Below are 16,506 nucleotides of genomic sequence, written 5' to 3'. Positions count from 1 at the left end.
CTTATTGTAGTATTTTTCAACACTTAAAAAATCTGTACCTACTGTATCTCACAAAAGTGAAAGCAAACATTAGTATACCTTCTCAAGGGATACTATAGACATGATACTTTTTCTGCTTTACTGTCCTCTGAAAATAACTCTCAACATACCGTACAACCATTATTGTGAGAATAGTGAGTACACCCTAAGTGAACATGTCAAAACTGTAACCAAAGTGTCAATGTTTTGTGTGAGCACCATTGTTATCTAACTGTGCCTTAATCCTGGCATGGAGTTCACCAGAGCTGCATAGGTTGTTGTTGGGATCCTCTTCCACTCCTCCATAATGACATCATGGAGCTGCTGGATGTTAGACACACAGGGTCCTTCTACACCTTCCGCTTGAGGACGCCCCACAGTTGCTCAATAGGGTTCAGGTCTGGAGAAATACTTGGTCACTCCATCACCTTCAGCTTCCTCAGCAAGGCAGTTGTCATCTTGGTGGTGTGTTTTGGGTCGTTATCATGCCGTTCGGCTCAGTTTCTGAAGGCAGGGTATCATGTTCTGTTTCAGAATGTCACATTACATGTTGGAATCCATGTTTTCCTCAATGAAACGCAGCTCTCCAGTACCAGCAACACTCATGCAGCCCCAGACCATGATGCTACCGCCACCTTGCTCGACTGTAGGCAAGACACAATGTTCTTAGTACTCCTCACCAGGGGTAATTTCTTTTACAAAACATTTTTGTTTTGTTTAGAATATAATATTTTTATAGACCGCAACCAGCAGCAGCTACCGGCACTTTATCTCTTTCTCTTTTTTAATTCTGTCTGTGCTATGTTTCACAATCAGCCAATACCTTTTTTTTTTTAAACAGGGTTGCAGGAGGGCAGCCATATACTGCTCCACTTACTTCTAATTGTAATTCGATAGCGCATAATCTCAAATTTGTTACGCATCACATTTTATAATATGGTAATATTGTAATGATAAGTGCCTGGCCGCTCTTGGCCTGGACTGAAGCAGATGGCAGCGGCTTCCTCATACCTCAGGTGATTAGGGAGACAGGTTTTGTGATCTGAAACTCGGAAATAGAGTCCATAAAGGGTTCGTCATCTCAGAGAGAGGAAAAACAAGTTTCAAAGTGATGTAGTGTTTAAAAGCTTTTAGATGTTTTTTTTTTTTTTTGGGGGGAGGGGGGGATATTGGGTTAGAGAGGTTTCTGGGAACTCAATTTGTTTCAATATTTTATGAAAGGCAGAAACCTGTCGGAGTTCAGGCCACGGTTCCACATCGATAGCATCAAATGGACCAGCAGTGATATTTCTCATCTTTATTTCACTTCAACAGGCACCTCTTGCAATTTTAAGATGAAATAAGGTTTTTTTTCACACCATTGACCTGGAAATGGAAAGTTATCTGGGTGCTAAAATGCACATTACTGTGTATAATGTATTTACCAAGTGACTAGAATTATTTGAATCAGTTCACCCAAAATCATTCACATTTGTTCACTGATTTGTTTACAAAGACAAGAAAACTTTCCATTTTGTCAATTGTTGGGCTTGACTTTTATCAAACTTTTAAAAGGCATAGTGAAAACTGAAACATTGTTCTTTATTCAGGCTATGTACGGTCTTATTGTTCTTTCTGTTTTGCTAAACCTCCCATTGTTTTTCTTTTCCAGTGGGAGGAAGTAAGCGGCTACGACGAAAACCTCAACACCATTCGAACGTACCAGGTGTGCAACGTCTTCGAGTCCAACCAGAACAACTGGCTGCTCACCACCTTCATCGCTCGGCGAGGTGCTCAGCGCATTTACGTGGAGATGCGTTTCACCGTCCGAGACTGCAGCAGCATCCCGCGAGTGCCTGGGTCCTGTAAGGAGACCTTTAACCTGTACTACTACGAGACGGACTCCGTCATCGCAACCAAAGGTGGGGCCTTCTGGATGGAGGCTCCGTATTTGAAAGTGGACACCATTGCGGCGGACGAGAGCTTCTCACAGGTGGATTTTGGTGGTAGATTGATGAAAGTGAACACGGAGGTGCGGAGCTTCGGTCCACTCTCGAAAAATGGCTTTTATCTGGCGTTCCAGGACTATGGTGCGTGCATGTCCCTGCTGTCCGTGCGTGTGTTTTTTAAGAAATGCCCCAGTGTGGTGCAGAACTTCGCAATCTTTCCAGAGACCCTGACCGGGGCAGAAAGCACCTCGCTGGTGATCGCTCGTGGGATGTGCATCCCAAACTCTGAGGAAGTGGACGTACCCATTAAGCTGTACTGTAATGGCGATGGGGACTGGATGGTTCCAATTGGGAGCTGCACCTGCAAGGCGGGATTTGAGCCTGATAACGGGAACGTCTGTCGAGGTAAGAGTTTGGGTTCCAGTAGTGTTGATCTTTGGTTCACATAAATATGTTTATTGATTTATTTAAAGGTGTTTTTAATGGATATTTTTCAGTTGGTGGAAAGCAACGGGTAGTCTTTGGTATCTATCTTAGCTTTTCTAACTGAGAAGATTTATCTTTGTTAAAAACACTTTAAACTGTATGAATTTCCATTTTATTCCAGGTTTATGTTGTTTTAGAGCTGGACCAGTACAGTATAGCCATATTTACCAAAAATACGTTTTAGTAGTGGGCAGGCTGACTAAAGACATCTTGCTGGTTTAGCTAGTTGATAAGTGTGGACAAAAGGAACCAAAACCCAACATTTGCTGGTAACCCAGTTACCAAGCTGGTCTTTTTTCATGAGCTTTAGCTCCATAAAGTTCTTTAGTAGCTTTGACTAATTAACTTTTTCTAGATTGAGTTGAGAGATATGTCCAGATTTGTGATTATTTGAGAAGATTTCTGAGCAACAGATTTTAAGTTTGAGTATCACTCTGGATCAATATGGTGATATGCACGTGTGTTTGAGATTGAAAGAGAGTGGAAAGTGGTATTGATGTTCTGTTGAATGATGCACACATTTTTTTTTCATTCTTGTCTATATTTAACCGACACACACAGACACACTCACACACATGATCATATTGTTCTCTCAAGGTCTGCAATTGGCCGATTTGGCCTTCGCTCAAGGCCAGTGGCATATTGACTCCCTCAGGACCAAACGTGTAGAGAAACGATAAGATTGATTGACAGCTATCTGTCTTGATCAATAAACAGATATGCCACTTAGTGTGTTAGGGCCTAACTTTGAGGACCATAGGTGCCTCTACACATAAAAACACACATGCACAGGTGGCAGCTTTTTTGAGTTTATTGACATCCTCTGGCAAGGTCTTCTTATTACAGAGAAATGGTCATGATGGTCCATATAGTCCCTGTTTAAGACCTTTTTCATACTGCAGACTGCTCAACTATTGGCTCTCTTGTCCTATAATATACTATATATATATATATATATATATATATATATATAATTTAAGCAATTTTGAGTGTGGCATGGTTTACAAAGAATGGTGTGAAATGGGAAAAACATCCAGTATGCGGCAGTCCTGTGGGTGAAAATGCTTCGTTGATGCTAGAGGTCAGAGGAGAATGGGTCGACTGATTCAAGCTGATAGAAGAGCAACTTTGACTGAAATAACCACTCGTTACAACCAAGGTATGCAGCAAAGCATTTGTGAAGCCATAACACGCACAACCTTGAGGCGGATGGGCTACAACAGCAGAAGACCCCACCGAGTACCACTCATCTCCACTATAAATTGGAAAAAGAGGCTACAATTTGCAAGAGCTCACCAAAATTGAACAGTTGAAGACTGGAAAAATGTTGCCTGGTCTGATGATTCTCGATTTCTGTTGAGACATTCAGATGGTAGAGTCAGAATTTGCCATAAACAGAATGAGATCATGGATCCATTCAGCCTTGTTACCACTGTGCAGGGTGGTGGTGGTGGTGTAATGGTGCAGGGGATGTTTTCTTGGTACACTTTAGGCCCCATCGTTTAAATGCCACGGCCTACCTGAGCATTGTTTCTGACCATGTCCATCCCTTTATGGCCACCATGTACCCATCCTCTGATGGCTACTTCCAGCAGGATAATGCACCATGGCACAAAGCTCGAATCATTTCAAATTGGTGTCTAGAACATGACAATGAGTTCACTGTACTAAAATGGCCCCCACTGTCCCAGATCTCAACCCAATAGAGCATCTTTGGGATGTGGTTGAACGGGAGCTTCGTGCCCTGGATGTGCATCCCACAAATCTCCATCAATTGCAAGATGCTATCCTATCAATATGGGCAAACATTTCTAAAGAATGCTTTCATCACCTTGTTGAATAAATGCCGTGTAGAATTAATATATATATATATATATATATATATATATATATATATATATATATATATATATATATATATATACATTCTTGGATTGGCTGTTATTTTGAGGTTTTGTACAGTATTTTTTTTTCACCTGGGTCTTCTTGACATGTGAAAATAACAAAATGTATTAAAGGAACAAGTGAAATTAAAAATAATATAGGTGTAAATGGACAGAAACATACCAACAATTGCATACCAACAACTGGAAGTGACGGAAAAATTATGACAAGTCGTTGTCAGATGTCTTCTGTAATGCTCAGTGATCTGGAAGAAATGATAAAGTTGTAATAAACTTAGATTAACGTTTAAAGATTAAATATGGCTGAGGTTTTGCAGGGTGTTAAGTCTGTCATCTAGATGTGGCCACAGTTTTTAAAAGCCAGTGTGTTAGCGGATTAACGATTGCGCACACAGCAAGTCACCACTAATTACTGCCGCTTTGATCTGCGAGTTCCCATAAAGGCTTTTGATGGGGTAATATATTGCAGTCTGAACATGCGCACACACATTATATTCTTATAAAGTTTCCATAAATTCCCCAGGGTTGATTTTACCAGCACAGGCAACCTGGGGTAATAAGTATTCCTTTAATGTTCATTAGTCTGTTTTTGTTGATGGTCGTCTGGTTCCAAAGCTTCCCACCCCCCTCTGCTTTCATTGGTCGATTTGGACCTGGAGAGGGTGATTAGAGGTTGATTAGAGTAATTGGTCTTTTGGGTTAATGAAGGTGTCTACGCTATTATAAATGTGTCTCAAAGGAAGTCTGAGCAGCTTTGTGTCTTGGAAGGGATTACAGCATACGACTGACTACATAGTCACATTACACACTATGTGCTGCCTACTGTTTTTTTATTTTTTTATTTTTTGTAAAACTAGTTAAAGGGAACAATAGTATGCCACATTGTCACATGACCTCATTATGCTTGTCAGATAACCTCATTAGAAACATATTTCATTTTGAGAGTTGATTATTAGAAATAAATATGACTTGTTTGCTTTTTAATTAAAAATTGTGTACATATTTCTTCAATTTTGGCAATTTGATCATAAGCCAAGACAAGAAATATGTTAATCACCATTGTTATTACTTGTACATTTGGTGTACTGCAAACACTGCAAAGTAATTTTATTACTTTTTTGTCTTATTTTCTAGTATGAAAATGGTGCTATTACGTTTTGTTTTCTGAAAAAAATTATTGAAATTAAGTGAGATTTATGCTTAAAATAAGATAAATGTCCTATGAGGCAAGAAAAAAAAACTGCAAAAGCAGGTTTATTTTTATTCCTCTGGTATATATATATATATATATATATATATATATATATATATTTTTTTTTTATTATTATTATTATTTATTTTTTTTTAACATAAATTTTATTAACATAAACCTGACTTAATTTGTCAAGAAACTCATGTTCTTTTGGAACAAAACTAAATGCATCATGCTTTAAGAATGTTTTTAATTTTTAACGGAAAACAGGACAAAAAAATGACTAAGTAAGTGACTTTTGGCAGGAAAATTGTGTACTGTACATTGCATTCTGGGATAGTGTGCAGTTTATAATGTGCTCTTTATCAAAAAAAAGAAAGAAAAAAAAAGAAAAAAAGTGGGTCATCCAGGTTTCCCATGCATATAAAACATATAATACTTGGCACATTATAGTTACTGCAAAAATAGTACGAGTGGTATGCAAGTTTGCTGTTGAGAACACAGCCAAGGTGTCTCTAGGAAGGTTTATCTATTTTTCTCTCATTTCCCTCGTTCGCTCTATCTATCTAATGCACAGCTGGGTTTGTTATTTTGACCCTGCTCGAAGGGAGTCTGAATAATCACTGTTTATATGTCCACATATCTGTGTGAGAGTCAGATTAGATCTCACCCCGAGGGTGAGAAATGATGGCTGTCACCCGGAGTAAAATCATCATATTAATAAAATAACCTCCCCCATTAACCACAGCACTCAGCACAGAGAGGCCGTGTTGTGTTGGCTCGGCTCAGCTTTGGTTCTGCAGTAAAAGTGATTGGGACCGGCCAGGCTGGGTCGAGCCGATTGGGGTGCAGATCTGGCTCTATATTTTTCCGGCGTGTCTCTTCAGCGCTCTGACAGAGGGGTGAGAGGCCGGATGACCCCTCACAGGTTGCGGAATTGAACAGAGATACACTCACTGCAAGAGCTGTCTGAACTGACACACACCTGGAGAGAACAGACAGCTCTACACAAACACACACACACACACACACACACACACACACACACACACATTCATGTATAGCTTTCAAATTGGATTTTTATAACAAACTGTATATATATATATATATATATATATATATATATATATGCAGTTTGTTATAAAAAATCCATGCAGCTATATGCACACTCGTGGGCAAATGAAACATATACTGTAGACATAAGCTGCTTTTATGTATTTTTATGCTAATTTGGGGTTTGGGCTATTGCGGTGGAATTAATTATTTTCTGTTGTTAGGAAGATGTAAACTATGACAGATACACATTTACCAAAAAAATTAGTTTATGCACATACATAAATAAAAATAAAATAAATACATTTAAAAAAAAATTATATCTATATATTTACTGGCTTACTTCCATTGCGTTCCTTTTTATTTATTTATTTATTTAATTTTTGTGCTATTTTCCCAAGCAGTGACACTGTTGTTTTCATTGTACATACGAATAGTTTTGGTTCAATATAGAATTTGTATACACTACAGATCAAATGTTTGGGGTCAGTAAGATTTTTATGTTTTTGAAGGAGAAATTGAAATGTCTCGCATTAAAAAAAAAAAAAAATCAACAATTTTTTTTATCAAACACTTCTAATTTAATATATTTTTAAAATGTAATTTTATTGTGATTTTCTGCACCTTTACTCCAGTCCACAGTAGTGTATCTGCATTTATTTTATATTCTATATGTGATATTATTATTATTATTATTATTATTATTTTTTTTACATAAATTAAAGTAACAACAGACTTACACCTTTAGATTTACATACACAATGGACAGTTCGACACAGTCAAATAAACACGCAAAAAATGCATGCGTTGCAGCTCTATACACACACAAAAGACCATTGAAAAACACTCGCATTGTTACATAAACACACACCTAGGGCTCTATACATGCACAATGAGGCATAGGCAAACACAGCAGAGCTCTATTAAAACATTCCTAAACAAACACACACATGCTAGTCATTGAGTACAGAAGCAAACCCCTACACACACTCACACTGATACCATTATGTACAACAAACAGCTCAGGTTTTGGACATCTGGAAGATCCCACGCATACTGTAGCAAGTTTGTTTACACATTTTAGACCGTGCGGTCCAATCAGCATTCCGCGTTCCAAAGCGTTCCAGCATGCGAGATGATCCGCCTTGCTTTTCCCGGAGAGAACCCTCTTCCCCTCTCAAAAATTCCACCAAATGACCCACGACAAGCACGAGCAGATGGGGGCCGTGTGTTGAGGATCCATTTTTGTGTACATGATGGTTTTCTGATGGCGACTGCCAACATTTGGGAGCAAACAGAGGATAGCTGGCTGTTCGGTTCTTCTGAATTTGAGTCGTATTTTTAAAGGTGTTTGGTAAATTGGTGTTTCACCAACGTACTTTGTGATTTGGAATTCTGTGCTCATCAAAGAACAAATCACCTGCTGTTTTGTTCTGATAACTCAAGTGTCGTTAGAAATCTAATCCTGTGTGTATAATGTCTGTAATTGCAGTATGATATTATTTTGACCTTTGTCGAATGCAGTAAGCTAGATTTCTTATTTGCGACCTGGTCCACCTTCATTACCAGTACATGAAATCACTGATTTCCTTTTTTATATAATTGTAAATCAAATGTCATTGAGAAAACCAAACTCTTCTGAATAGTGCTAGGTCTGTCTCGGTGTGTGTGTGTCTGATTAAAAGCAGCATTTGGACTGAAATGAGGAGAACTGTGGCAGACATAGTAATTTCCACTCCTGCTTCTCTCTCTCTAACAGGGCCAAAAGAGACGTCCAATCTGTGTGTTTATTTCTGGCTCTCCGAATAGGAATACACACTGAATATGATTGTCATACAGTTGTCATGTCTTACACATGAAGAGTTCAGATGCAAAAGCCTCTAAATGCCATTTGAAATTTTCTTCTTTAATGATGATTTTTATCAAGCTTGTATATTTAAGTTCAGTAATTTCACTTAAATGGCAATGATAATTACCTATTAATTGTTATTTAAGTGAAATTACTGAACTTAAATATACAAGTTTGATAAAAATCATCATTAAAGAAGAAAATTTCAAATGGCATTTAGAGGCTTTTGCATCTGAACTCTTCACATGATGTTATTTATAGGAAAGTGATAACCACATTCGATAATCAGATTCAATAAACATATCAACTGAATAACTACTCATCCACCCATTTCTGTTCATTTATCTGGGACTATTAAACCTCAAACAGTTATTTTAGTTGTATTTCTGTACAACAATGTTATTTGTTAGCTTTGATTTTAAAATTGTTTGTTTTAATTTTAATTTATGTTTAAGGTGTGTGGCTTTTTATGGGCTTTTGACATTTTGTTGTCTAATGTCTAATTTTCGTTTTTATATGCTCAATGAAACCTTAAAACAAGTTTATTATTTTATTCAGCATTCCTGAAGTTTTCATTTAAAAAAACAATAACAATAGTGAACCTAAATAATAATAATAATAATAATAATATATTGATATTTCTTTAATTTTTAATTTTAGTTTTTCTTTAAAAAAAATAAGTTTAACGTTTCCATTAAAAAAAACAAAAACTAATTACTTTTACTTTACTTTACTTTACAAACTAACAGCATTTTGGCTGCAGTTGTTATGTCGTAGTACATTTTACAAACATATGAAGAGTTCAGATGCAAAAGCCTCTAAATGCCATTTGAAATTTTCTTCTTTAATGATGATTTTTATCAAACTTGTATATTTAAGTTCAGTAATTTCACTTAAATAACAATTAATAGGTAATTATCATTGCCATTTAAGTGAAATCAATGAACTTAAATATACAAGCTTGATAAAAATGATCATTCTAGAAGAAAATTTCAAATGGCACTTAGAGGCTTTTGCATCTGAACTCTTCATATTTTGGTCTGGTTTAGGTTGTTATAAACATTTTGTTTGTAAATTTATTCAAATGCTTTAAGTTTTAATGTGTAATTTGTACATTTGAATGAGATGATGGTTCAAAAGTTTATTCATTACACTACATTGTGGAATTTTATGGTATTTTATTTTTTTATATATATTTTTTTTTTCCTAAACGACTCGGGGGATTTACTCATTTATAGATATATGTTCTTCTCATTTTCAAAACTTTGCAGTGGCTATATGACCTCTGTTTGTCCGTCTCTCTCTTTCTCCCTGTCTCTCTGCTCCCTCTGTTTGTCTCTGTCTGTCGTTGTCCCTCTGCTCTCTCAAAAGTCATCTAGGACACAGCGGTATGAAGAGTGAGTGTGTTTAATGCTGGTTAATTACACGTTTGAAGAGCACAAACAAACCCTCCCCTCGGCGTTGCCGCTCAGAAGTGTCACAGCTCCATCTCTGTGATCTTCATGTTTACTCCATGTACACAAAGCTATAAAAACAGAAGAGCTCTTCGCTAGCTTTGCTCTGATGGAGAGAGAGCTTTTTGGCTTCATGTTGAGGGAGGATAAACTCTGACCGTGCGTTCTGTAAGAACACTAGACGCCTTTTAACAGACTTTAAAGTGGAACCTTTGAGCTTTTAGCTACTGTGAAATCATCAGTTCATGTGATTCTGTACACTATTTATTAGTGTTTAATATGGCAACATCACTAGTAGTCTACTGTTGTTCATGCTGACGGCTGGAGGGTTCCTCTTAAATTGAGCTGCGATAGGTGTAATCTTACTTTTCTAAGAAGTTAGATCTGTCTGTCTGTCTTTCTGTTTGTCTATTTATCTTTGTCCGTCTATATTACCATCCATCTATCGTTCTGTCACTCTACAGTACCATCCATCGATTGTAAATATTCTTTATTTAAGTTTTAATGTGTAATTTGTACATTTAAATGAGATGATGTTTCAAAAGTTTAGTCATTACACTACATTGTAGAATTTCCATCCATCCATCCAGACTAAAGTTGATACTAAACTCCATAATTTCCTCTGAGAAATGAAAGAACAATATCTGAACCACGTTTGCATGGGGGAAGTAAGCTTTATAGCTGGATATGATGGATCCGTGTCTGAGGGTTGAAATCAGCGGGTCTGCAGTGCATTCTCCTCTGAGCTCTGCTTAATGTATTAATATCTACTTCAGTTATCTGGAGGAAATCACATGTTCTTCAGGGTTCTTCTGCTTCAGTAGCCCGTCAGGTTAGCAGTAAGTGTGGGTCAGTCATTGATCGGGTCAGGGTAATGGTTTGGAAAGCCTACACCAGCACCAGAAGCCCCGTACACGGCCCATAGCCAGAAAAATGCAGGGAGAAATCTGTTTCCCAATCAATCAAACTGCTCAGCACACAGGCCAATGATTGATCGACTGCTAGTTCACTGCTGCACACTTTGGTTCTGACCCAGATAAGAGGCTATTCCCCCATGATTTTGACATTTTGTTTCAGCAAAGATTATCACTCATGTTTGTTAATGGTTGAATTGCAGTTGTTGTGTGTTATTTCGAATTAATGCAACAGTACTTTGTTATATGCATTTAAATAAAGTAAAATCTGGAAGCCAGAAATCATCATTTACTCACCCTCATGTCATTACAATACTGTATGTCTGTCTTAGATCTATGGAACATGTTCACTTTAAGGGCGTTATCTTACACCGTGCGCAATGGAGCGACGCAAGGTTTTTTTGCTAGTTTCAGCCCAACGCAGTTATCATTTCTCACGTCCTTCGCCACGTCGTTTAAATAGCAAATGAATTTGCGCCCATGTTTGCTGGTCTGAAAACGAGGAGTGTATGGGCGCATTGATGCGTTGCTATTTTGAGGCAACTGAAATAGACTGCGCCATTGACCGACTGAAACCTGGTCAATGGCGCAGTATTTTTTTTGTTATTTAAAGAGCACATTAGTAATATGCTCCTATAGGCGGGTCCTACCCTATCTCACGACCAATTCGTACGAATTCGTACGAGTGATTAAAAAGTGGCTAATTCGTACTAATTCGTACGACCTCACTCGTGCGAATTCATACGATTTGTCTAAACCCACGTGACGGTTATGTTTAGGGGCGGGGTCAGGGGTAGGTCATTCGTACGAATTCATACGAATTGGCCAATTCGTAAAATATGTACGATTTAGCAAAAATCGTACTAATTTGTACGACTGAGGTCGTATGAATTGTTACGAATTAGCCACCTCGTAAAATTCGTACGAATTCCCGTGAGATCGGGTTGGCGGGTCCACAACATACACTTTACTTATTAAACACACAGGGACACGCAGCAGCACACTAACTAGCCAAATATTACAATTAAGAGGATTACAATGTTAAAGATTATTATCCGGCTTGTCCCGTAGGTGGTCTGCTTGTGCACTTTAACCTCGCACACAAGCAGATCCGTTTCCTCTCTGGAGAAGCGTTCAGTCTTTTCGCTTGAACTGGCTTTTAAAGGGAATGGGAGATGAGACTCTGACTGGTTTAATGCACGTTACACCCAAAACACACCCATTACTCACTAAGAGAAAATGAACAACCCTTTTAGACCATGCAACAGGTGTGTCGACCATTTTTCCCGCCGTTTAACTAGCAAAAGTGGATTTGTACACGCCATACGTGCACTTGTGCCCTGCGCTTTACGCTTAGATCCTTAAAATAGGGCCCTGAGAGTTGAATTGAAACATCCTAAATTCTCGTCCTCTTTGAAAACAGCTCAAACATCATGTGGATTATTATTAGGGTACATTTATGTTGTTCCCATTCACTTCCATTGCATGGAAAAGAGACACCTAGACATTCTGCTTAATGTCTTTTTGTCTTCGCTAAATGCAATTAAGCCAAACAGGGAAATTACATGATTTTCATTTTGGGGTGAACTATGCCCAAAAATGTAAGCAAAAAAGCTGTTTCTGATCCTTTAAACTGACAAACATATTTTGATAAAGGAACAATATAGTCCATTGATTATGTCTGAGATATTTATTATGGCCTGTTTTAAGAAGTTCAAATGGTTAGAGCAGAAGTCCATATTATAGAAAAAGACAAAGCCAGTGTCCTGTCACCTCAGATGAAGTTGTTCACACATCTCAGACTTGCTTGTTTAGCTCACCCATGCTGGCTGCAGGCAATACAAACAGATTCCATTTAACGGCCAAAGCCACTGGCACAGGAAAGGACCAAAACAACAACAAAACAAAACAAAAACACCCCCTGTGTGTGTTTGTGTCAGACAGAAGAAGCCACCGATGCTTTCTAATCATCTTTGTGGCACCTTTCATATCTACTGCATACACCAGTTTGAACAGGTTTAAGTGCAGTGCTAAAGAAACATGCTGGGTTGAAAAAAAATGCTGTTCTTATGAACTTTCTATTCATCAAAAAAATCCTGATGAATTTATCACGTTTTCCACAAAAATAAACAACTGTTTCCAACATTAAACAGACACTCCACCGTTTTTTTTCATATTAAACTATGTTATTCCCTTAACTAAGACGAGTTGATACACACCTCTCTCGTCTCAGTGTGTGCACTCAATCGTGCGAGACACTTTGATCGCACTTAACTTAGCCCAGTTCATTCATTAGGATTCAAGCAGAGAAGCGACCAAACACCTCCACGTGTTCCCCATTTAAATACAGTTACACGAGTAGAGTAACTCGACCAAGAACGGTGACACAAAATAAAACGTTGCACTTTTCTAAGCGTAAGTGGATAACTTTGGATGGCGGAATACCACAGCAAGCCTCAGACAATCAAATGCACACACTATGTTCACTATTTAGAGGCGCCCTTGCAAAAAAGATATTGCGTTCCCCTCAAACGCACTACACACTCACAGCACAAGAGCCCCAGTGAAGTGATCAGTCACGGCACACGGTGTAAACACCACCACCAACACAGGGAGAGGAACGGGGGCCGTAGTACCTAAAAGACGCACACTCTCCACACCCCACACATACCTCAAAGAAAAGAAAATGGTTTCACAGGCTTAAAAACAGAGTTAATCCACCAACCCAGATAGAGAAAACTGAAAATGCAAATAACCAAACGCGGTTGTTAACAAATCAACTAAACAAAAGAAACAAATAAATGTTGTACACAAATAAACTAAACCAAATAAATGAATAAATGTTGTACACAAATCAAGACACTTCAAATGAATAATATACAAAATAAATCAATTTACAAGTCTGATATTTACCAAAAAGACCATAAACAAAAGGGGAAAAAAAATGAATACACTGCAAAACAACACAAAAGAAAGCAGTAAAACAGTAGTTCTCCTGTAATTCACAAAATGATTAAAAGTCAGTCTATATTTAAATATATAATTTAACAGAAGTTCAATATTGACCTACCGTTCACCAAAGTCATTGACACGTCAAATATCGTTACTACACAGGCGAAGTTACTAGTTGACCAGTTGCTGAACTTTAACAACAATACAATCAATTAAAGGGATACTCCACTTGTTTTGGAAATTGGCTCATTTTACCACTCCCCCAGAGTTAAATATTTGAGTTTTACCCTTTTCGAATCAATTCAGCCGATTTTCTAATATTTAGAAGAATATCAGTAACCAGACAGTTTCTGGTCTCATTGACTTCCATAGTAGGAAAAAAAATATACTATGAAAGTCAATGAGACCAGAAACTGTCTGGTTACTGATATTCTTCTAAATATCAGAAAATCGTCTAAATGGATTCGAAAATGGTAAAAACCCAACTGTTTAACTCTGGGAGAGTGGTAAAATGAGCCTATTTCCAAAAAAAAGTGGAGTATCCCTTTAAAACCTGTCATCCCCGGACCTAAAGGGCTCAAACCCCCACAACAGTCATTGGAAGAAGCCATGGTCACAACATGATCGTGAAACGAACAGGCGAGACTTCACGAGAGATGCGCTCAAGCCAAAATACAAGTGCCGATTGATGACGTCACTTACTATAAGTCAACATTATTGGACTATATGGACTTCTAGCTCATTATGCCACAAGTAGGTCAGGCAATCCCAAAATGTATCGCAGTGAGTTCCATGAAATATGTGTACAGAGAATAATATCGGACTGACATGATCATATTCTTCGGATCTTGTTGGTTAGGATAATTTTGTCAAGCTGCCTTGTAATTATTTGTTTTGCAATTAAAATAAGTTGAATCAAATTGTATCACTAAACATTAGCTATTGATGGCTTGAGGTTATATTTTGGTGATTATTCCTGCTTAGAAGGCAGCTGCCAATGTAAGCAGTCATGCTATGGTGAGGAATTAGCACAGCAACCATTCCCAGTCTGGTCTGTATGATTGTAAGAGTGATAAACAGAGCTCTCTCAGTGTGGAGTGTGAATGTGAAAGAAAAAGGAGAGGACAGTTGGGACCCATAAATACACACGCCTGCGGTGTGTGCATGTATATTATTATCTCCACTCTCTCTCTGACAGTGCTGATTTGTAGATTGGCTGATAGTCTGTTGTTTGTTTGGTTATTTATTCAGGGGTAGTGCTCTCCATTCTCTGAGCTGTCTAGTACATATTTAATGTGCTGCTTTAGAAGCTCATATTACCTAGCGCTCTGTCTTTTAGACTCCGATATATGTGCGCTAGCATGTCCTGAGGTTTGTGTTCCTGAAGTGTGTGTACACAGCAGTGAAAATGATACAGGTCTCTCTAAGAAAGATGTGAAACGGGGTCAGAACCGAAGAAATAAGGCAGGGGAAGCTGTTTGTGAGTTTTACCGTAGGCCGGTTTTCGTTAGGGAACATGAAGCAGAGACACCAGAAAAGCATCTTCACAAATTACTTCTGGTTTTTGATTGACTTGAGACCTCAGAGGCCTGTGGAAACACTATCCAAACAGCCAAAAGTGCAGCAATCAATCACATGTTCTTTAAGGTTCACTTATAACATTAATATATTTTTTGAACAAATAAAAACCCAATCTCTAAATGACTGGTTTATAATGAGGAGGACGTTTTAAACTGAAACTTGTGGGATGTTTTAATGATATGCTGGCCTCTTATATGTCAAAAGAGCAAGTCAAATTAGATTTCTTATGTCATGACCCTTTTAACAGAGTTAAAAAGTATAGCCATTTATTCATTTTTTTTTTCTTTTCCAGTAAAAAAATCTCTAAACAACTTTGACACACGATTCATTTACTTGAGAAGGAAAATGGTGTAAGAGTCAAAACCATTCATTTTATTTGAATAACAGTCTGCATATTCTAGGCTGCGTACTTTCATTTAGTGAGTCACTTAGTCTGTATTTCTTGTAGTTGACTGGACCCATTGCTATGCTGTAGTAGCAGTGTGTATGATTTATTTCACTTTGCTCTCAGAGGACTGAATGTCGCAGTATGTTTTTATTCTTTTGTAATCGGTTAACCATGCTGAAAACGTATTGCCACGCTTGAAGCCTTTGTGTGATGGCCCATTTCTATGCAAACCACATGCATGCACAGCACTAACACACACACACACATACACTGAGGCTGGATGGCCTCCTCATTGTGTATTGTGTGCAGGCAGCTTTCAGACAAGCCTAGTTGACCCTTCCACCGCCTGTGACATTGAATGGGATGGAGGGGGCGAGTCTCTCATTCTCTCTTCTTCATCAATCACACCATCCCTCTCTTCATGGATGGATGTGAACAGTCTTTTCCACAGGTCTCCAGTTCAGCATCGTTGAGCTCATGACACGCAGCCATTAATATTACAAATATTCAAATAACTTTATTTAGCATTCAAGGGAGTGGTGGGCGTAGAGTTGTTCACTTGTTACTGGAGAGAGACATGTTGAAATGGATAGATCCATATTGACATAGTGTTATTAAAGGAGCATTTCACCCATTTCAACATTCATCTTTATTGAAAGTGGATCATATATATAGTGGAAATGTAAAAGAATTTTTGAATTTGGTGCCCTCTTGACCGAGAAAAGACAGAAAATAACAGAAGGATGCATTTGTATGAAAGACTACAACACCCACAATGCACCACATT

At 37.9% G+C, this 16,506-nt stretch overlaps 1 protein-coding gene across 2 annotated transcripts in view; it reads left to right on the top strand.

Annotated features, from left to right (window-relative positions):
* The window catches only part of ephb1 (EPH receptor B1), a 306,795-nt gene that overhangs the window by 137,505 nt on the left and 152,784 nt on the right, over nucleotides 1-16,506 (top strand). For both annotated transcript variants that reach the window (XM_089131064.1, XM_089131063.1), the window contains exon 3: nucleotides 1,670-2,351. In XM_089131064.1, coding sequence (XP_088987190.1) covers nucleotides 1,670-2,351 — 682 coding nt within the window. The remainder of the gene's footprint in view (nucleotides 1-1,669; nucleotides 2,352-16,506) is intronic.

The sequence above is a fragment of the Pimephales promelas genome, chromosome 5 (genome assembly GCF_988280905.1).
Source record: "Pimephales promelas chromosome 5, fPimPro1.hap1.1, whole genome shotgun sequence".
NCBI classification, from domain to species: Eukaryota; Metazoa; Chordata; class Actinopteri; order Cypriniformes; family Leuciscidae; genus Pimephales; species Pimephales promelas.
Note: the sequence above shows the minus strand (reverse complement) of the source record. Positions and strands in the feature narration are given on the sequence as shown.